The sequence below is a fragment of the Protopterus annectens genome, chromosome 14.part0, assembly GCF_019279795.1.
Source record: "Protopterus annectens isolate FY-2018-M chromosome 14.part0, PAN1.0, whole genome shotgun sequence".
Taxonomy (NCBI): Eukaryota; Metazoa; Chordata; order Ceratodontiformes; family Protopteridae; genus Protopterus; species Protopterus annectens.
Genome location: NC_056748.1, coordinates 481010516 through 481034642, shown reverse-complemented (window position 1 = coordinate 481034642; position 24127 = coordinate 481010516). Strand labels below are relative to the sequence as shown.

Sequence of the window (24127 nt, the reverse complement as noted above, 5' to 3'; positions counted from 1 at the left end):
TAACAGTATTATTTCTGAAGGGTCTCGTAAACGAGACGAGGGTCACTTTTTTCCCCTTCTATTAACAACAATCAAGCTAGTGATAATTTTGAGGATCCTTCACTTATTGTAGGAGTTTTTAGGAGAAACAAGCTTGAGTGTAACAAATATTGCACCAGTTTTTTTGCATACCTTTTCAATAGACTACCATCAAATTAAGGAAATTATTAATAAAAATTGGGACGTAATAAAACACGATAGGAACCTTTCCAGTATTTTAGGTGAAAAACCTAAGATAACTTATAGGAGGGGCGACAATTTGAAAACAATTTTGGAGAGATCTAAGAAAAAATTCAACTCCAATCGCCAACATGGTATGCACAAGTGCGGTGCATGCGCACAATGCAAATACATCAAGGTTGGAACACATTTTATCATTAATGGCAAGGAACACAAGGTAGATAATCATTATAATTGTGAAACGAAATCTGTCGTTTATGCAGCTCTGTGTGACCACTGTAAAGCATTTTACATTGGAAAAACTGAGCGCAAGATAAAAACTAGAATATATGAACACATGTATGCTGTTGCCAAGCAGGATGTAAATAATGCTCTGGCTAAGCACATTGTAGAACATAGTGGGCATTCTTTTGGTTTTACTGTCTTGCAGCAAAGAATCCCTGAAATAAGAGGGGGGTCCATGGCAAACCCGCCTAGAAATAGACGAACTTTTGTGGCAGATTCGCACTAGAGCTCACCTGATGCCAGGTATTAATGATACCCTTTCAATTAAATGTGTCCTCAAGTGGCTCTCCTATAATAGATAACTTAATAGTATTTACAGCTACTTCATTTCAGAATGTAAATATACATTTTTTACATTTAGGATTAATAACTAGTTATATTTATATTAATTCTTATTGTTTGCAGACAACAAATGATTTGGTAGAAATTTAAGCATGATAATTTTATCATAAATTTTTATGTTTATTTTTTGTCATTAGTTTAACATGGGTAGTTGTGCGTACGATGCTTAAGTTTAATTCTTATTAATATATTCAACATATTCTGATTTCAATATGTTACTGGTGCTACACTTAGACATCTACCAACATGTATTGGTTGTGTAGTATAGTTATATATGTTGTTTTGCATTCAACTATATTTGAACATCTGCAGCCGTTTTAAGCATTGCTGGTGGAAATTTAATTATGTACTTTAATTGGCCTTAGATTAATACGGCGAATGGATGGATAAATATCCTGGAGGTTCATACCCGCTTATAGGAATGATTGCCAAAATCTAATTTTTACGTTGGTTTTTGGGCTTAATGCTCATTAATAACTTCTTTTATGTCTTGTTCTAGTACAAAATATGTACTTTTTTACATTTTTTATATTTCACGTAAATGCACTTTTTAATGATTTTGGTTTGTAACATGTTGTTGCAGCATTTGAAAATAGGATGTGTTTTTTACTTTGCATTCACTATGTCTTTTTAAGGTTACCCTGGATACTAGCAACTAAATAATGCATTTGTCTGGCTTTAAAGAAATGTTCATAGCATAAAACTTAGTGTTATTTGTAATTCTGCTGTTTGTCTGAAGAAGGCAGAACACTTGTTTTGCCGAAAGCGCTCACTTTACCTGGATTTATTAAATCAGTCTTTATTTTAAAGCCGTCTCCTATTGTGTTCCAGTCTGCATCACATAAATACCCCCCATCTTCCCCCTCTCTCCATCACATAAATACCCCCCATCTTCCCCCTCTCTCCCTTTATCTACTTTTCAGGATTACATACTTTTTAAATTGCTGTAGCCTGTCATCTTGAGGAATAACACTGGATATTATAAATATACTTGTCAGTACTACTTTATTTTTAACGTGTCGCTGATTTACGTTATGTTTTCTTGTTTGTCCTTCATCTTTTTAATTATTGTTTAATAAATTGTGGAGCTTTTCCCAGAGCCTCCGCTGTAAATGGACCTCTGTCCAGTCGGACTAGCCAAGTTAACAAATGCAAAATAAATAAAATAAGTTATCTAATTGGAGTCCTTCCATTGATTTATCAGAGCATTTGACATGTTAGATTATCCTGTCCTACCATACAGAGGATGGGGTTAGCCCTAAAACCACTCACGGGTTTCAAGACTTATTTTGAAGAATGTGACCTAACACAGGCATGCACTCAAGGCTCACTGCTTGCCACACTCTTCTTAGGTTTATAGCCACTTACTAGGGTAATGATCCGGGAGAATCTTCTAAGGTCTAGCCATGCATTCCCAATAAGTTACTCGCCCTAGTATATTAAAGTACAAGTAATGCAGAGCCCTCTGTAATACTTAGTACAAATACAATTGAGGGGCAGGTACTTCCATGTTACCCCGGTCCCCAATAGACACTGGTGGCACTCTAGAGATGAACCTACAGTTTCCCATCCACTCATTCATATTACACTTGGAAGGGGTAAGGGACATATTTTGCTTTACATAGAAACCAAGACCATTCCAGACAATTGGTGAGACAAAATATGATAAAGGAACAGATGCAAGTTGCAAAAGAGATACAGGTCTACTGAATAGGTGTGTCTGCCACTATTAAACTTGCAAACGTGTAGTAGGATCTGACAGGATGGGGTGGGTAGAGGCTCTGTAAGTGAAGCAAAGATTGCCCCTCAGTAGCATGAAGATACCAAAAAAGGGACAGGAATTTGAGACAAATCAAGGTAGCATTTGTGACTTGGGTCTTTGACTTTTACTGAGAAAGTGGTGTGGTCACTTGACTTGTGATAGGTCTCTGGACAGGCTGGCACATACCGAAGGGGGCATTATACTTAATGATCGACTCATGAGTGAAGTAGACAATGCAAAGATTGTCTGCCTTGACCTGGGTGTTGTACCCTTACTAATAAAGCTGCACAATGAAAAGGACTTACTTACAACCATGGATACATGGTGATCAAATGGCAGCTATCCACAGTGACTGGGTCAAGCTTCAGGAGTGTATTCTCAATCTGAGAGTTGCAGGGGTCATCATGCTTATCAAGGATACAAATTACCTTTTTTCACATGTTTAGTCTTAGACTGTGTCTTTGACACCATTTGTTTGGGAAAGGCTCCCTGAAGAACTTAATATCTTCTGGAAAGTTTACGATGGCAAATTTTCCAGTCATCTGCAAACATGGTCAGCCGTAACCCTTGAACAATAGCTTTGACCTACAAAAAGTAGATAGCAGGAGGAATGGCCCAAGGAACAAACCCTTCGGTACACCACTAGTGGGTCTTTCAGAAGAGGTAAATCACAGGTTCTAAATTTTGAACCAGACTGATACCCGCATATTTTAAACCCCGTGATTAAATCTTTCACCAAACTGATCAATTCAGAAGTTTAGAACAGACAAAGTATCCGGATGTAGTAGTCTGCAGTACTATGGAAATAAATGAATTCTAATGGCTACAAATTGAAGGATTAGCGCTGCAGTTAGTTAAAAAGACAATATCCACTGGTAAGTTGGCATCCAGTGCATCTACCATGCTGCTTTAGTTATCATGGGAAATGGAGTTATGCCAGAAGCAACATTTGCAAAGGTGAGCCAGCCTGGACAGGTAAGATGACAATCTCTTGAAAAGTCAAAGCCATATAACAAAAGCAAAAAACTGCATGGGTATCATGAAAGCATTGGACAAACTGAAAAACAAAAAATCCAATTCTTCCAAGATGTTTAGCCTTTACAAACTGCTTTGTAATGAGCGAAAACAGGAATTAATGCAAAAAAAAAAAAACTCTTCAGTGATGTACCCATCAGGCTTCTTGGGGATAAGTTCCCTTGGGAGGTATGCGGGGGAAACACCAGGCACACTGTGCATCCCCAAGTATACCCAGCAGTATACTAGCCATCTTCAATCTGGGAAGACAGACCAAATGACTTAAGACTGAGGTTAGACAAAAGGGTCCCACTCAACCTGTGCATCAATTCCCCTGGACTTCAAATGGAGGAAGAGCTCACAAATACTTGCAAAAGTGATATAAGAGGGTCATTGCTTGTTTAATAATATAAAATAGACAAACACTACATTTTGGTTTGATGGAGACACACCTAAGAAAAGTCACCCTCCCAATGCAAGACAAGGACGACAGCTCATTTTCAAAGAATTTATATACATTTGAGACTTCTGAGCTGGCCAAAGCCCTTAAGGTGTGTTGCAGTCCTGGGTCAAGGAACAATTTACAAGCCATCTCATTAGATACAAATTAAACAGAAAATCTTTTTTATACCTTCCAGAGCTTAACTGGAAAGCGGTGGCATGGGTCCAAATCCTATTTTCAGTGAACTGCCAACGTCCACTATCAAGATCCACAGAATGATTCACATATGGCAATGCAGCCATCAGAACAAAGGAAGGCACTTGGCAGTAGTATGAAAGAGGGTTAGAGGAATTAGCTGCAAGAACTCCTAAATCATTTAAAGTAGTAAATGCACCAAAAAGGTTCTTAGAATGCTGAAATAAAGTATACACACAAGATAGGTCAACATTTGACTGAGGTCTTGTCCAACAATTTTGTGACAGCCTACATTCGTCACATGAAATCATATCCTGTTGGCTTCAGGCAGCGAGAAGCCCATCACCCAGGAAAGTAAACACTTGCATTTTCCTTATACAGAGTACCTACCATTGTCATGCACTTCCAGAACACTCAGAGGGCAGAAGAGATTTAAAAGGTCCAGAACTGGATCTAGGAATGGCTTTCCCCACTATGCAAAAAAAAAAAAAAACTGCCTTGAATGATTTCTTATTCCGATTCAATTTGTCTCTCCACCTGGAAGGTTTTATCAAGTAAAGTTTTTATCTCAAAAATTGCCTCTATTAAATGAAATACTTAATCTGTAATTAGTATAACCAAAACTTTGATTGCCACCTTTGCTTTACAAATTGTATGTTCAAATGCAATGTTTTTACTAGTACCTTTGTACTTACTATAACAAAATCTTTGATTGCAGTTGTTGTTTGTAATTGTTTTTGGACCTTTTCTCCCCAGGACTCCATTGAAAATTGGTTCTTCTAAGCCCAATGGACTATTCCTGGTAAAACAACTGCAAATAAAATAAAGATTCTGAATTAGCCACTTAGTATTTTGAAAGTTATTGAAGTATAGTGTTATGCAAGATGCATATCTGAGCCACACCAGTACTCTTGCCAAATCAGAGCTACACTGGAGTTGTTTCGAGTTTTCTAATACAATGAAATTCTTGTTCATTTCCAGTACATGCACCACAAAAAGTACACTGTATCCCTGTCCCACCAGGCTGTTTTCCCACACCTAGTGGTACTAGATCCAGTTTTAACTCTGTCAACATAAGTATTTTTAAACTAAACTGAAGGAGACCCCGATTATTCAGCCTTCAGAAAGGCTGGGTTACAATAGGATGATCTGGATGACTACTGACCGATTTTAAGCTTTCCACTTGGGGAGCAAGGTTCCTAATTAAAAGAGTTTATATTTAGCTGTACTCAGTTGAAAAACAGACAAAAATGACCCACTGTATGTTTTCTGGGCTAGATACAGTACTGAGGCTGCCCTTATTAATGTCTTCAATAATCACTTTGTGGTGAAGGATTAATATAGCTACTCCGTTTTGGTTCCCATTTTTCAGCAGCATCTGACATGGTGGACCATGCTATCTTGCTTGACTGGATGGAATATTGGTATATCATCACTAAAGGAACTCTGGATTTTGGCTTCTACCTCTCCAGAAAGAAAAGGAATTGTTTCAGAGGATAACTACAGGTTAACTTTGTGGATTAAGGTGTTCCACACAGTTCTACAACCAGCCACCTTTTTCACCAGCTATATACTTCTTCTGAAAGACATTCAGCAGGGGATTATATTATTATGCTTGCTATGTTAGTAACACACAATTTTACCTCTTCCTCACTTAGGAGTTTGTCAACCATGAACAATTTAGCCAATAACTTTGAATGCATCCACACCTGAATGGCTAATCTGCTAAGGTGAAACATCCAAAGCGGTCATCAGGACTACTTGTGATACTTTTTATAAATATCTTGCACAAGTTCTCACTCTTATTTACTAGAGTACAGATAATCTACTTGAAATTATTTGCAGTTTATCTGACAGTGATCACGAATGACAAGCAGATATAAAAGGATCAAGTTGCAGCTGTGGTCAAATCCACTTGTTCCCATCCCAAGGAACATTCTGTAAAGTTCCCCAGTGTACTGCATATCCTGGTATCCTCCCATATGGATTACTGTCACACTAACCCTGGGGTCTTCTAGTTTGGAACACAGTAACCCAGCTGAGGACTTCTGCAAGCACATAGGGGTATCCCCATACCAGCATATTACACTAGTTCTCAGTAGTCAGTGCTAGCTTCCTAACAAGTAGCACAGCATCTACAAAGTCCAGATGTCGGCATAACTAGCCTTACCCAGCTGGAGCACATCAACCATCAGAAACTCCTGACTCTGTATCAGCATTCCCACTCCCAGTGATCAGAATCCCTGGAACCACTAACAGCCCTTAGGAGAAGGCCAGAGTCTTCAGAGGTCAGGTGTTTGCTTTTATCTCTGGAATTTGCTGGCTGGTAGGATGGAGTTATGCAATCACAAAAAACATTTTAGCTTCCATATCACTTATCCACAAGTTTAAAATTAGCCACGGTATACAGTGTAAAACCTGTTTCACACTATTGTGTTGTTTCATACTATATTTTTAATTATTTGAGTCTTTAATTTGCGTAGTATTAGGCTCAAGCATTTATACCCGAAACTGAAATTGCTGCGAAGCAGCCTGTCTGTTGTACCCTCACCACAGAGATCTTACCAAAAATACACCCCTCTGTATCATATAATTTAAAGTACTCAAAATTAACATGGAAAATACATAAACTAATCTCTAGGTGCATCCAGAGCCAATACACCCTTTCCAGAGGGAGAGTAGCTTGTGTCCATGGTTCTGGGTAATGTTATAAAGGCAGCAGCCAACACTGCCTAGCCCAGGCTGAGCAGTCTTTAGCTGGGCAAAAACAAAATCAAGTCTCCTTGCCTAGTGATGGAGGCCACCAAATCTGATGTCCCCCATTTTAACATTAGGAGACCCTTAAACAGATCTTCAACTGGAGAAGCAGTCCAGTAGGTCTGTTCTGAGATTGTGCATGCTTGATGGAAATTCCTATGTGGGGGGGGGGGGTCACTATTATTTCTCCTACATAATCAAGTACCTCTTCATACGTAGGACTATCAGCAGGATGAAAAGGAAATGCTACTTCTTCATTAAACCTATCCTCAAACACAAGTGTCATACAGATAATACAGTACAAGTGTGGCAGAATTTAGAAAGACATTTACTAAATTTAGGACAGATTACAGAGAAGGGCATTTTGGAGGACCTTAATTCTGAAGAAAAACAAACCCCTTGAGAAGGTACCAATGGAGCCGGAATCCCAAGAGTAATCCATAAAGTCTTCTTTTCCTGTAGTATAGAATATATTGCATCAGACATTGCAGCACCAGTGATGACATTACAAGCGGTCATGTTTATCACAGCAGACCTTGCAAGTAAATAGCAAAAGCACTAGGTCCTCTACTAGCTGGTAATGGGCTGACAATGTCCACAACAGGAAGGCAAAGGCCAACACTTTTGAATCTGATGTCCGAACCTGCATCAGGAGACTATGTACAATTATCCAATGTTGTCCAGCCTGAAAGTCAACTAATGCAAAGGAAATAAAACAGAGGACCCAAAGTCCTTGGTGACCAGTGAAAGGGGAGACATATGCACACCAGAACACCTGGCAAAGGTATAGTAAAACCTAAGAAGTAGTGGACTACACATCTAGCTTAGAGACATTTCACTATGTATGGCTGAAGTGGTTAGTAAGATACCCAGGGCAACAACAAGTGTCAGAAGGTGGCCAATATGTCATAATCAATAATGGGGAACCCAAAGAGGCAGACTGCCAAAATGGAGATGCTAAAGTAAAGATAGGCATCTGACAGCGCACAATGGACCCTCAGTTCTTACAGTTCTTCTGGTGAAAGACTATGGGAAGAGATGTGAAACAAGCAGGACTACAATGACCCTCTCAAACACCACACAAGTCTCAAAGCAAAAACAGGGATGGACACAGGAGGAACTGGAATTGGTCCCAGCTGCTCCAAAGAGAAGATGACAGAGAAGGTAAATAAGACCACACAGTCATTCACAACCTCTGTCTTTTCCCTCTGAACCTCTGATGCTCTGTTTTCCTCATCTTGGAGCAAGATCTTAACAGAGCTTCTGGGTAGGTCATCTAAGTTCAGGCCTTGCAATAATGAATCATTTAAGTTTATCTTTCTTCATGATTTCGAAACATAATCGTGGCACACCATGCACTACAAAAATTCCTAGTAAAGTTTATTGTACTTGGCATACAGGGTAGTAACAGATGCCACAATGTAGTAAGGTGCTGTTTACTGCACTGTAGCAAATATTTGTCTAGTACAGAATTATTCTTTTACTACATCTGCATTTTCACAAATGCAGAAAGAATTTAAAATGTTTTCTTTCTAGCACAAATTCCTGGTGGTATAACATACAAACTCATTGTACAGCAGGTCTGTTGAAATGACTCTCACACCCATAGTCCTCTCTACAAGGGATTAATCCATCCATTGGTAGATAATGATTTATTAGTTTTATAACTGTTTAAAATTACACTGTATACCAAAGCACTATATACCCAACAGACTTTTATCCTGTTCCATATTTTATTCCTTTTCACTGAAATATATCTGCATTAATTCCCCCTATATATTGAGCCAACAGATATTGCCAACATAATGGCAGACAAATTCAGTGCCAACTTTGCCCCCCCCCCCCAAAGGACCAATCACAATACCGGAGGAATGCCAGGCACACAGAATTACTGCAGCACAGGTTAAAGTTGCATTGTCTAAGGCCAAGAATACAGCTTCCATGGGACACTACAATATCCCTGGATGTGTTCTACATGAACTACAAAGTGAACTAGCACCACATCTGTGTGCCCTGTTCAATCACAGCCTTACCTCAGGCTTCGTCGCTACTAAATGGCGGACTGCTACAGTCATCCCTCTCCATAAAAGGGGGAGCAACTACAGACCCTGGGAATTATCACCCCATTAGCCTGAGGAGTCTGATATGCAAGGCTATGGAGTGCATCATCATGGACCTAATTAACAAGGATATAGGGAATCTCCAAACTCCAGATCTTACACAATTTGGTTTTGTGAAAAGCAGATCATGCCTGCTCAACCTGGTTGACTTCTTTGAGTCAGTCACCAGAACTGTGGATAAGGGCAAGACATTTCATACAGCCTACCTCGATCTGGCAAAGACCTTTAATACCATTCCTCATTCAGGAATTATTGATAAACTCAAACTAGGCAACAACCCCTATATCACTAGGTGGCTTGCAAAGTGGCTCACAGATAGAACCCAAAGTGTGAAAGTAGCAGACTCCAAGTCAGACTGCCGACCAGTAATGAATGGAGTCCCACAGAGATCGGTCCTAGTTCCTCTCCTGTTTGGCATCTACTTCTCAGAAGTCCAAACCAACATGGAAGGACTCTGGCTGACCAAGTCTGCAGACAACCGCAAGCTGGCAGCCATTAATTAATTCCCCAAGTGATGCAGACATCATACAGAAAGGCCTCAATGAGACCAATGACTGGTGTTGAAACCATGGCCTTAAGTTTAATGCCAAAAAATGCGTAGTTATCCCCTTTGGGAAAAACTCAGTTCCCACTAATTACCACATCGATGGGAGCCCAGTGAACACTGAAGGCTTTATAAAAGGGATCTAGGCACACAGGTGGACAGCAACCGCTTTGACCACTGTGGTCACAAAGTCCTATGTGGCACATCTCATTATCAAGGGTTTTGCATCCAGGAAGGAGGAAGTAATCATCTCTCTCTACTCTTCCCTCATTAAGCCAATCAGAGTATAATGCCCCATTTGGCATGTACCTCACTAGACACATGCAACAGCTGGGAAGACCACAAAAGTAACTCATGAATCCTAGGCCTTAAAACACATGTCCTACACGGACAGACTCAAACAACTCCAGCTATTCTCAGTCTCATATGACTTACAAAGCCATGTCTGACCCAGCTCTGTTAGAAATGCTACATCTAAAGAAATCAAAATCCCTCTGCACCACTTGCTTCAGAGACCCCAACCTCATTACCACAATCAACAAAACATACTGGAGGGACAGACAGGTTCATAACCCAGACTGCTCATGCTCTGGAATAGACTTCCAATACATGTCAAGCACAGCATCTCAATGGCCTTCTAAGAGAAATCCTGATGAGTGGATGGGAAATAGAAAGTTCACCCTGGGGATCACTCCAGTGGCTCTACTTGATAGAGGCACTGGGAATTAATGTCAGGCGGCACAATGCCGGGGCACTTCTATGGGCTAGGCTTGTAAAGGCTCCAGGGCCATTAGTCCAGTACAAACCTATGAATAAATACAGAGCCACTGAAGCAACTAAAGTAAATATGTCACAAAGATAATGCCAAAATACCAAAGCCAAAATACATGGTTTCAAATGGATATTGGATTGTTACTTGTTGAAAAATAAAAATCTCTTGATTAGAGTAAAAAATATGCATTTTGTAATGAGAAAGCTAACTTTACATGACAACAGCCTAATGTGGTTTGTTGGTCTAGGGGTATTACCATGTTCAAATCCCAGTCAAGCCCTGTATTTACCAGGGATAACACCCAGAACCATGCTGGACAAGGGCAGTCATTACTAAATACAATCCTGGATATTGACTACAGTATATATGTATTACATGCAAATGAAACTGCTAGGCTTGAAATGACCTCCAGGTCTATAACTTAGTAACCTCCTATGACGATAACTATAACAAAAAGAAATGAGGAAAAAATTTGTACTTAATCTTCAAATGGAAAGCTGATTCAACTAACAATAAATATACCTAATGGTTCCTTCATTTTACCAACACCCTAGATCAAACAGTCCTAGCTCCTACTGCAGGTGATAACATTTGTAATGACGAGGTAAAGTGTTTTATCTTCCTTTACGAGCAGCACTTCCTCCTTGATCAAATCTGGCCAACCAAATTTATCTTCCTCCATGTAACAAGCACCAACCTGCCCAAAGTTCTGCCATAATCACAGATTACTTCCAAGTCAACCTAACACTCCTGTGTTTCAGGAAATTTAAAACTATGCCTCCCCTTGCAGACATTGTTGTCATTAAGGTCACTATACACATCTCTGACTTTTATTCCCATCTAAACCAATACATAAAAATTTCAGCATAATCAAAGTGGAAAATTCTAAATAAATTCCTAAGGGTGGAAATCCCAAACTCACCCTAAGAAGAAGAAACTACTTGCTCCATAGAAATTCATCACTTTCCACTACAAGAAGGAACTTGCAAGGCCAAGAAGTCAAGCATGCCATTAGGAAGACTAAGGCAGGATACGGACTAAAAATAGCTGTTGACTACAGAAAATAAGGCCACTAGGTGTATATGCACTACCTATTCTGATCCCAAACCCACAGTCACTGTCCTAGCTGACAAATTTGGTTTTAATTTCATTCCTCCCACTCATTCTCTTGAATCACTTAAGTCTCCCTACCCCAAAATCACTGTGAACCACATCCTAAAACATGCTCCCAGACTATATACCAGGCTGCTGCATAGTGACTCTTCTGAACCCCCACTAAACATTTTCAAGCTTAGTCTTGCCATGGGGTTATGTGCCTGACCTCTGGAGAACAGAAGTTATGCCCCCATGCCACAAGGGCAGGTTGCTCACTGACAAAAGGAGAGCATCATCCAGTTAGCCTCACCAGCATCATCTCTAAAATCATGGAAAACATCTTGGTCAGCCTTTCAAAATTGGTGACCTACAAATCCTTCACCCTAATCAATTCAACTTAATGAAAAGCAGACCCTGCCTTCTTCATCTGGTTTTCTTTGAAAATGTAAAGAATGCCACTGACAGAGACCATCCTATCTGTACTGCTAATCCAGTCATAACTGAACCTTTGTTATAATTCCCAAGCTAGCATTAATGAAACACTAGTGTAAACAAACCCTTACATCACCTGTTAAGCTACAAACTGGCTCCCTGGTCAAATGGACACTAACAGCTGGTGGCATTCTCATTTAAAATGCACAGCAGTAGAGGTGTTCCTCAGGGCTCTGTCCTGGGTTCTCTCTTCAGGACCCACTTCTCTGATGTAACAGCAGATGTCAAAGACTTGTGGCTCACAAAGTGTGCTGTTAATTGTACACTACGTGTTATTACCAACTCCTCCACAGACAACACTGTTATACATGAAACATACTTGATCAAGTATACTCAAATATCAAACAGGCATTCAGGGCAGTCCCCCAACCCCAACTTGGCAGCTCAGATCACATTTCTATCCTGCTTAGCCCAACCTATAAATCAATACTAATAGAGAGAAAATCTTTCAGGAAGCAAATAAGGATCTGGGCTGAAAGGGCTCTCTCAGCTCTGCAAGACTGCTTTGAATGCACTGACTGGAAATCTATTTAGAGAGGCTGCCATCACAAATCAATGTATTAATTTGTATGAGTACACTGAAATGTTGTGGGATACATCACAAAATATATTGAAGATATCACTACCCTGAAGGATGCAACCATCAGAGCCAACCAAAAATCCTGGCTCACCAGTGAGGTATATGAATTACTGAGAGCACGTAATGCTGCCTTTAAGGCTGGAGACAGAGATGCTTTGAAAAAGACCAGGGCCAACTTGAACAAAGGTGTGAGTAGCAAAATGGTCCTATAGTCTAAAAATAGAGACACCTCTCTGACCAGAAATATCCCAGGCAGCTGTGGAGAGGGATCCAAACCATCCCAAACTATAAGCCACTATCCACACGATGTGATGATAACCCAGACTTTTTAAACAAGTTACTTCGGCAGATTCGAGGAACTGAATAGAGCATCACCATAGACACTACCCACAAATGAAGATGCCACATCGCTATGCCTCAACCTGGAAGAAGTATGCAAGAAAATATGTAGGGTTCATCCAGGCAAAATAGCTGGTCCAGATAGGACCCCGGGGAAGCTACTTAAACTGTGCTGATCAGCTGGTGGCAATCGTCAGACATTTTCAAAATATGTTTTAGCCAAGAAAAAGTACCCAAATGCTTTAAGACCACAGACATCATCCCTCTGCTCAAAAAAATAATCTCCAGCATTATTAAATGGATTACCAGCCAACTGCACTTAGCTCAACAGTAATAAGGGTTTTGAAAAAAAATGATCATGTAACATCCTGCCTGCTACATTTGATCCTTTACAATTTACATACAGGCCAAATCGTTTTACTGCACATAACATAGCCTTAACAATTCATCACACCTTGGATCACCAGGAAAATAAGGACAGTTATATACGCGTACTGTTCATAGACTTCAGCTCAGCCTTCAAAACTGTTATTCCACAACTGCTGTCTAAGGAGAGTAAACTGGGCATAGAAAACACAACAAACAACTGGATCCTCAACTTTCTAACTGAAAGGCCACAAGTAGTTCAAGCTGGAAAGCATCACTCAAACAGCATTACCCTAAACACTGGGGTTCCACAATGTTGTGTACTCAATTCACTTCTTTGCACAGTATTAAAACATGATTTCACAGCTATGCATCAAACAGAAGCATCAAATTTGCAAACGGCACCACAGTAATGAGCCTTATCAAGAAGGAAGATAAGGAGGCATACAGGGAAGAAGTGAACCAGCTCATTCATTGGTTTAAGACAACAATTTAGCACTAAATGTTGGAAAAAACAAGGAACTCATTGATTCACTGAAGAAAAAGCCACACCCCCCCATCATCATCAATGGTGCCTCAGTGAAGAGAGTAAATAGCACCAACTTCCTAGCGGTACACATCTCACAAGACCTAAGTTGGAGAACAAACACCTCCTACCTTATAAAGAGAGCCCAACAAGGTCTACACTTCCTTAGGAGACTTTGTAGAGCCAACCTCCCTCCACAAGTCCTACTCATCTTCTACAGAGCCATGAGTGAGAGTGTACTGACAAACATTGTTGTTTGGTATGGAAATTGACCTTAAGCTGATCAGAAAGCACTGGATAAGAATGTTAAACAGGCCACAAAAAACAATGGCTCCAACCTTAAATCCATACAGGACATATATTCAAACAGATGCTATGACAAGAGTCCAAAAACTATTGACAGACACCATCCGGCTCATGGACTGTTCAAAACACCTGTCAACAAGGAAGTGCTACAGAAGCATTATAGGTTCATAGGTAGGTACTAGGCTATTGGCCCTAGGGCCTATATAAGCCTAGCCAAAAAATGTACCTGGCTTTCACCACCCAAGAAAATTATTTTCCTGTGTCCCTGTCGAGCAGAGCCACAGAAGTGATCCCTGGGGTGAATTTCCCATTTTCCATCCAATCATCAAGATTTTTCTTGAAGCGTGCTAATGAGGAGCTCTGTTTGACATAGATAGGTAGTCTGTTCCAGAGTATGGGAAGTCTCTGGGACAGGAATCTATCCCTCCGGCATGTTCTGTTTATTGTGGTGACAAGATTTAGGTCCCTACAGCGTGTAGCTCGGAGGGATTGAAATTTCTTTAAGTGGAGCATGTCCAACAGCTCTGGGTTTGATACAGCTTTGTATGTTAGGCAGAGATCGCCCCTGAGTAGGCGATATGCGATGGAGTAAACTGTAGTTTGAGACTGTCTGCGTAGGGCATTTGTTTGAGGCCAGTAATCCTCTTTGTAAGGTATTTCTGTGGTCTTTTCAGTTGTTGTAGATGTCTTGTGAGGTACATACCAAAAGGGGAGTTGTACTCTATAATGGGTCTAATGAGTGATGAGTAGAGGGGAACAATGACCTCTTTTTTTCTGTATGAGAATCCCTTTGTGATGAGATGAGCCGCGTAGAAGGATTTCCCGACCACTGTGTGGCGATGTGATTATCAAAGGAGAGACTACTGTCCACCTGTGTCCCAAGGTCTCATCACATTTTCGGCATTAAGTAGACTACCAGCTATGTGGTAGTTCATGGGTACAGAGTTTTTACCAAAGGGGATGACAATACACTTTTTGGCATTGAGCTTCAGGCCATGGCTTTGACACCAGATATCTGTCTCAGTGAGGCCCTTTTGTAGTTTGTCCACATCGTTAGGAGTTTCGATTATGGCTCCTAGTTTGCAGTCATCTGCAAACTTTGTTAGCCAAAGACCTTCTGTATTAGCCTGCACTTCAGAGAAGTAGAAGTAGATACCAAACAGGAGAGGACCCAGGACTGAAAAATGTGGTACTCCACTTGTCACTGGTCTGAAGTCGGATTTGGAATCAGCTACTTTCACAGTGTGGGTTCTGTCCGTGAGCCAGTTGGCAACCCATCTTGTGACATAGGGATTTATATCTAGTTTAGTGAGCTTATCTATAATTCCAGAGTGGGGGATGGTGTCGAAAGCCTTGGCGAGATCTAGATAAGCTGTGTGAACCATTTTACCCTCATCTATGGCTTTGATGACTGCTTCAAAGAAGTCAATCAGGTTTAGGAGACATGATCTGCCTTTTACAAATCCAAACTGGGTAGGGTCCAGAGTTTGGAGATTACCAATGTCTTTGTTTATGAGTTCCACAATGATACGTTCCATGACCTTGCAGACCAGGCTCATCAGGCTAATGGGACGGTAGTTCCCAGGGTCCGTCGTGGCTCCCCCTTTGTGGAGTGGGATAACCGTCGCAGTGTGCCATTCAATGGGTACAAAGCCTGAGGTGAGGCTATGACTGAACATGGTACTTGGGTAGGGTGCCAGTTCATTCTGTAGTTCGTGTGGAACGCAGCCTGGGATATTGTCAGGTCCCATGGATGCTGTGTTCTTGGCTTTGGAGAGTGTGTTTTCTACCTGTGCAGCTGTGATTATAGGAACTTTGCATTCTTCCGGTATAGAGATGGGCCCTCTAGGGGGTGAGAGGGGGGTAAAGTTAGCACTGAACCTATCTGCTAGGATGGTGGCAATATCAGTTGGTTCTGTATATTTAGTACCATTGTGCTGCAACTCAGAGCAGATCCGAGTGTTCCCACTGAGATTCTTGACATTGCTATAGAATGCTTTGTGGTTGTCTTTAGAATCAGTGGCAATTTTGTTTTCGTAACTAGCTTTGGAGGATTTTATGAGGGATCTCAGCTTCTTACTGAGGTTGACCAGGGAGTTCCTCCAGTCATGGGATTTTACTCTTTTTTGCAACAGTTTCTTTCTTCTGTTGTAGAGTTTGTTTATGGCAGAGGACCACCAGATTGGTTTCCTTTTTTTGGAAGATAACATCTTGGTTCTATTAGGGGATAGCATGATCCTTGCACTCGTGTAAGTGCTTATAAAGTGCATTTGTGTAGGATTCAGCAGTCATACCTCTATTGTCCGTCTGCATGGGTGTCATGAAGTTTGCCACTTCTCCAAAGCCAACTTCACAAGTTTTTTTACGATGGTTTCTCTAATTGGGGGTGGGATGTGGATGTCTAGGCTTATTACCTTTTGGTCGGATCTGATCAACGAGGAATTGACCTCTGGTGTGGAACACCGGTTTCCCATGTTGGTAATGACCAGGTCTAGGATATTGCTGCCCCTGGTGGGGGTGTGAATAAGTTGATCCAAGGCATTGGAATTTATGAATTCTAGAAAACGTTGAGCAAAAGAGTTGGTACACGAGTAGTTTTCCCAGTTAATGGTGGGGTACTTGAAATCGCCCATTATTAGGGTGTTGGGTTGTACCCTAATACTTTCCAGTGTATCAAGAAAGGAGTGGGAATCCTGGGGTATTGTGAGGGGTCTGTAGCAAGCTACAATTTGGATTGCGGTCTTGCCCAGAGTTAGTTGCACTTGGATAATCCCAGATGCATTATGCTGTGCAACTAGCCTGGAGGTGTGGATATCCTTAATAAATATGGACACGCCTCCGCCTTTAGTGCTTCGTTCTGGGTTAGGTGGCCGAAAGGTGTGGTATGAATTGTAGCCTGGTAATGCAGGGGTGCTCTCTGGAGCTTTGATCCAGGTCTCTGTCACTACACAGATGTCAATGTTCTCCATTTTAAGGAGTGCCTCGAGTGAGTGCATTTTGAGGTTTAGACTTCTAGCATTGAGTAGCATTACCCTCAGATTAGATTTTGCTTGCTTGTACCGGTTACGGTGGCGAATGTCATTTGAACCTTGCCTAAAAAAGGCAATATAGGGGTGGCAAGAGCCTTAGCCAGTATCAGGAATCCTAAGGGCGACAGGTGCAGGCCATCTCTGGCAAAGCATCATGGTCTGTCGATCATGTTGTCCCAGGCAGACATAATGGATCCCCTTATGACACCAGAAGCTTAGCCAATAGATGCAGGACATCCAGATTCCATAAGAACTTCTTCCCATTAACTATCAGACTGATGAACAAAATACCCATAGCCTAACAGCCTACATGAGTAAAACATTATATGTGTGCAATAGGTCATTGTTGTTTACATAAACTCTCCGAAAGGCCCACTTCATATGTCTCCATCTGCACTAGGAAAACTAAATTGTAAGTTTATGGTATATATTGGTGGTTAAGTTTACATGCGTGCCTCATTTATTATAGTACTTTTTTTTGCATATTCTTATATTTCTATAGAGTCTATTCCTGCTGTTGTGTTTGTTGCATTTCTGATGTAAATAGAGTTCAAATTTGTTTTACTTTAATTTTTGTATCTTATTTTAAATTTATTAATCTAGCTTCCTTCTGTAAGCTGTCATTCATATGAGTCAGAGTATCGAAATTTCATGTAGTGATGTGCACTTTTTCCTCTGTTGATCTGTATGACAATAACATTTACTTTGTATCTTTGTGGACAAAGAACCGCTCTTTGATCAACATGCATCAGTTACACTTATGAAATCTTTCTACCTTACCCAATTAAGTTACCAAAACATGCATCTTCCAGGTCTAAAAATGGCATAATCTTCCTCTGGTCTTCCCTCGTCAGACCAATCGTAGAATATGATGCGCCTTTAGGACTACACCTTTGCAAAACACCCTTTCCAACCCTTTCTTTTTAGACTGCAACCATTTCTATCAAATAAATTAAAAAAGGGCCAAGTTCCCTTAGTTACCCAGACAAAAAAGTCTCTTGCTTTTCTCCGTCTTACCCTGGCTCTTGTATGTTGACCGCCGATTTGTTTTTCAGGATAAGAAAGATCCTGTCTTATGAGACTTCCTCAGAAATACTAGTTATACTTAAAAACACTCCCCCACAAAGATCACAGTCTTCACTGCAACATGAACAAGCCCCTTTGTGTAGACAGGTTCTTGACACAAACTTCCAACTTCAGGATATAGCTCCTCTTATATCCAACATTGTATACAGGGGACATGTGTATGGATAGCTACAAATTTACTCCTTAGGCATATAGTATAGCCTTCATTAAACCAGATGGAAAATCTGCACACTAAATTCTCTTAATTGGGTGGCTAGGATCTACATGGTTACTCAACTCTACCTGCCTAAGAGGGCCTATACAATGTAATTAAGAATTCTGTTTGCAAAAATATACTCAGACATACTTATTAAATCTCATACACACACACAAACCACCTGCACGAGGATCCCCTACTTCTAACAAACATCAGTAATCAAATGACACAAGTTTATTAACAGTATTTGGATTAGAAACATTAAATACTACTTCCGGCACATATACTTCAGTCAGACTCAGGCCTTGTATGGTAAGTCAATTAATGCATTTCCTTCACTTTCCATCTTTTCCTACTCTACAAGTGAATATTGAACCACAAACCCTTCTCCTGCCCAATATTTCTAACAAAAAAAAAAAACAAAAAATAAACATGCACAATATCCTTGAGATCATCTAGGTGCTCCTCCCAGGTATGGGATTATGACAGAAAAACTGACTTTAGAACCATGTGACAGAGCAGTTTCTTGTGGTGCAGCAGTCAGCACATGCCAATACTTCATAGATGGTACATGGATGTTCTCAGTTTCCTCTCACACACAAGGCATGTTAAACGCTGAAATAGTAAAGCTAAAATGGCCACTGGTTTGCATGCCCCTGGCATCCCATCTAGCTGATTTCAGCCTCACACCAAGTGTTTGCCTGAATACAGTCTAGCTCCCATAATCATGAACAGGATAAAGGAAGCATAACACATTGCTGAAAAGCTATTAAATACATTTCCATTTTAGATCATCAGCATCAATCAATATTTAAATACATTTTATTTTAATTTGCATTCATCAATCAGGATTGCTCTATTGGGCGACTCATTATCCTTTATCCTTTTTCTGAGAAGTCCCACTGAGAAAAACTCCCAAGTACAACAACAACATACTATACAAGCTTTACAAGTCAAACAGCAACAGTTAAGAGTACACAAACTACATACATGAACAAATATATAACTTGCAAGTATTTCCATATACAATTTTTTTTTACATGAATAAAAGACATGAACACTTTGTAGCTTTTCAGACTGCATAAAATCACTTGTTTTGATAACAAGTGTATATTTTATCCAGAACATCTGCAGATTCAAGACCTTAAGTGTTACTCAAAATCTACTCTTAAGTTTATAGTAGTTTAGTTTGCTAGACATATGTGGATCACTGGGCACCTCCTTCTGTACTTAAAGATTTAAGGCAAGCAGAGACTTGTCTTGGGAGTGTAGATTTCTGCTTGGGTTATAATGCTGGATCACACGTTTAAGGGCTGGGCATTTGTCCAACTTGTACATTACATTGTGGACTACAAGTAGCTGGGATTGATGAAGGATGTGTTCCAGTTTAATAGTACAGTAACAGAAAGTTATGGCAAATTTTACAATTCTGTTATAACACTGTTCTGAGTATTTATTTTTTATTTATTTATATTTGTTGACCGGGAGTGTCCGACTGGACGTAGGTCCATTTTCAGCGGAGGCCCGGGGAGAAAAGCTCCACAGTTAAAATAAACAGACAGTAGTTACATTGGATTACATAGCGATTAACAATTTACATAGCAATTACTTACAACATATTTACAGGTGAAGAACATCTCTGAACTAGTGGCAGAGATGTAAAGAGATAGAGGAGTGTATTGTAAAAAGCATTTGAAGCAGTGAGGAAAGTGGAATGAAATAATTTTTTTTTTATGCTGTTGGTAAAATACAGTAAAGACTGTGGTAGTAATCTAGATGGGTCAAAAGCTGTGTTGTGCTGACGAAAGGTTATTTATGCCGAGGTAGTTAAGTAATTGTGCACATATGCATTTTTCAGGGATTTTTGATACTGGAGGTATTATAGCAATTGGCCTGAAAATTTGCACAGTCGTTAGATGAAGTCTCAGTTATGAAGTAGTACTGGATATGCATTTTTCCATGTAGAGTGAACACGATATTCATTAATGGATCCATTTGTTATTAATGATATAAAAACACTAAGGTAAGAAAACCAATTAGCAGGATACTGAAATATGAACATTTCTATTAAGCAATCATAAAAGATTAAAGCATACTTAACCTGCAATTTGAGAATTTTTCTCAAACTTATTTTAGTAACCCCTCCTGCCATCCATAACATCCAAGTACATCCCTCTCTATTTCTGTAATATGACCTATACATTTCTTTTGAGTGAAAAGGAGTTGAATTTACAATGTGTTAATTGTGATTTGTAAGGATAAGTCATAAAAATGCCCCCCCCCCAAAAAAAATTGTCACTCTGCTATAAAACAAAAGGTTCATGGGGCAACAAAATCCCCACTGACTGAAAGTTGCACTTTTTGAAAGTGCCCCCTCCAACAATATAATCACAGTAAGCGTTTATTCATTTTTGGTTTGGGGCTGCCCCCTGCATCCCCATTCTCCCCTTTATAATAGGGATTTCACTTTTGTATAAAAGGAGCAATTTTTAAATGAGTTGTTCATATTAGGATACACACACACACAAAACACCAATCATTTATATAAACAGTCCTTGCAAAATGTATATGCATGTATTTGCACAGGTGTGTATTACCACAGTGCTTAAACCATTCACATATGCAAACCTACATATGCAGATGTCACAAGCATATACATTTCCTTGCCTGTACTAACCAATCTCAGTAACCAAATAATGCAATATTCTTTGAGCAGGTACTCAAAGGAAAAAATAGTCTCCAATGTAGCCATATTATAACGTTAGTGCATGTAATATAAACATAAATGTGAGAAAATGCTTACTACTGACAGATTAACAGATACAGGCAACAGGAACTTCTAATGCCCACAGTTATTATAACTAGCACACAGAAAACAGAAAAACTGTCAGTGCAGTCAGTAAAAAAGGTAAGGAATTACACAAGTCTCTCCGTACACAAACAATGCATAGAACACCTAGGGTACAGTAAAATAAACACAAACATCTGGAAAAATCTCTGTACAGATGCTGGAGACAATAAAATATGTTAATCATGTTTGCTTAAGTTTGCACAGGTGAATGGTTTTAAACACGGACAGGATACACGTCTACCTATATGCAGAAATGTGCCCAAGAAATGATTACTACCAACTTAACTTCCTTCATTGTGTCATCCGTTAATACAAAAAAAATGGAAACAGCTGTACTTAATGTAATCACTTCTAATACTGAGACATACTCATACTTACACACTATACCGTGCATACTCAGACAGTTGAATAGCAAAAGTAAAGTGACAATATTTTTTTAACAAAGGATCTTTCTAATGTACAGTGACACATTCATGCAAGACTACATACGAGCATATGGCGCCACTGCACAAACACTAACAAAACCTAATAAGTCATCTTGATATGTAGCAAATTATGAATTTTATCCATGGGTCCCACCTGAAAATGGACTCTACACAGCAGAATTAAACATCAGTTAATAAAATATTGATAATATACCAGTATACTGAACATTTTTTTACAAATCTGTGCGACTTGAAATCAACATCTATCCCAACTATGAACTCTTAACTATGAAAGATTAGCAATGCATATCACCCCTGTTCCAACTCTGGTGCGTGCTTTAAATGTTCTGTAGAGATAAAGGTTTAATTTCTGAATTTCTGTCCCTCTACAGTTCTCTGCCTAATCTGCTTTGTGGTTGAAAGGATCTCTGGACTAGGACACAGTCAGAATTATCAAACAAAATGTCAGGTTTTAGTGAAAGTTGCAACTTCAAGACAATCTCTTGTCTGGAGACGGTTTTGCAACCCCCTCCAAAACATGAAAAGTTCAGCTAGCCCAGAAGTCACTGTCCTTTTAAAGCCAGAAGTCTGGACCTAACAGGCAAACTAAATGTTCATAGTAAAATCAGGCACATAATAAGAGCACAAAATTCAAGCTGCTCTAGCAATCAAAAATACTCCAAACCCACTACGAGAAAAACTTTAACAAATTCCCCACTCCAAATACCATAACTAAGAATAGTTTCAGTTTCTACTTTAAATATTAGAGGACTGGATGTCATGTGGCAACACTTTATCTAGACAGACCAATTGAAAGCAAGCCTACCATCAGCATTTTAATAATACACAGATGTTAGAAATGGAAAATAAGGGCTATAAAGACCACAGCGATAGCCACCTGGCCGTGAACCCAGAATTCCCCTACCAATACCAGGACTCATAAACCCACGTGTAGCTCAAATAACATTCTTTATCAGCTCTCCTCACCCGCTGGTCTGCTGAAGAAACGGCTTCGGGCAGCCTCACGATGTCGCCGAATTTCCGGGTTACATTCACTGCTACGACCCTTCTTCCACCGTTTCAGTTTACCGGTTGAACCGGAGCGTAACCGACCAGCTTTTACCATTTTACTGTAAGAAACGCAGGTCCTCCAGGCTCCGCTATAAAAAGCAGTGCTTAAGAATAGTAGAAGTATATAAGAAAGGCTATTTCAAAATTAACCAGCAGGTGTCACTATTCCACAACATCACGAAATCATAAGCGCAGTTTACTGACGTATGTGGCAGGCGGAGCCAAAGTATGATTAATATGTGCGCTGCTCTTGTATTATTATTATTATGCTTATTATTATTATTATTATTAATATGTAGTTCAGCGTAAAATTAAGTAGTCGCATTTTTACATCGTCTGTATTTTTAATTGCAAATTAGTTATTTTGGGCTGTTTTTTTTCTCCCACCACCACAGTGGACTAAAAATTGTTCAGACACTAAATGTCAAGTTAGAACAGCCATTTTCCGTGAAGGTGATAACTCTATTGAGTCATTCCTCTCTTGAATTCTCTGTTTTCTACTTTCTTGCATACTTTTAAACTGTTACTGATTCATTCTTTGATCCCAGAAAAGCTGCTGCTTGTTAGGGGAAAATGAAGAGAAAAGAATGCATTAATTTTTCTCATTACAATCTTTTACCTAAACATGGCTGTGATGTGACACTGTTTTGATAAAGCTAATACTGAACATCAACAAGGTAAGCACTACAGAGATCAGAAGCCCAAGTGACTGATCTTAGTGCAAACCCCGATCTTCGGGGGTGGTTTTCTGTTTCAGGCAGCTTTGTAAATACTGGCAGAACACCAAATACCATAACTCTCAACTTCTTTGCTGAAGAATTCTACGCAATGCCAAAAATAATACCAGAATAAAGCCTCATAATCCGGAACATATTTTAAATATTATTCTAATTCACTTATAAAGTTAGCAGAACAACACCTTCTGCATCAACATGATTTTTTTTTTTTTTTTTGGGATAATATGAAGAAAAAAAACTTTTGATGTCTGGATTTATTGAGTGTCTGTAATCCTAAAGGATTTACCATCAGTCAAACGTTTTATGAAGGACAGGGCAAAAATCAAGGAAAGTCTGTAAAATCAGGAGCAGTGACAGGTATGCATTACTCCTCAATGATCATAGGAGATTACTAGGCTATTGACCTGGAGGTCATTTTAAGCCTAGCCATTTTATGCCAATGTAATACTATAGAAATGCTAGTCACTACCCAAGATTGCTTTTAATGATGACTGCCCATGTTCAGGAGGGTTGTGGGCTCTATCCCCGATAAGAATTTACAGTATCCCATCCACTCGTCCAGGTTCCTCTTGAACA

At 39.7% G+C, this 24127-nt stretch overlaps 1 protein-coding gene across 1 annotated transcript in view; it reads right to left on the bottom strand.

Annotated features, from left to right (window-relative positions):
• Nucleotides 1-22940, bottom strand: part of RRP12 (ribosomal RNA processing 12 homolog) — a 1805151-nt gene extending 1782211 nt beyond the window's left edge. The window contains exon 1 of the mRNA XM_044056239.1: nt 22731-22940. Within this exon, the coding sequence (XP_043912174.1) occupies nt 22731-22869 (139 nt within the window). The 5' untranslated portion in view covers nt 22870-22940. The remainder of the gene's footprint in view (nt 1-22730) is intronic.
• Between the last annotated feature and the right edge of the window lie 1187 nt (nt 22941-24127).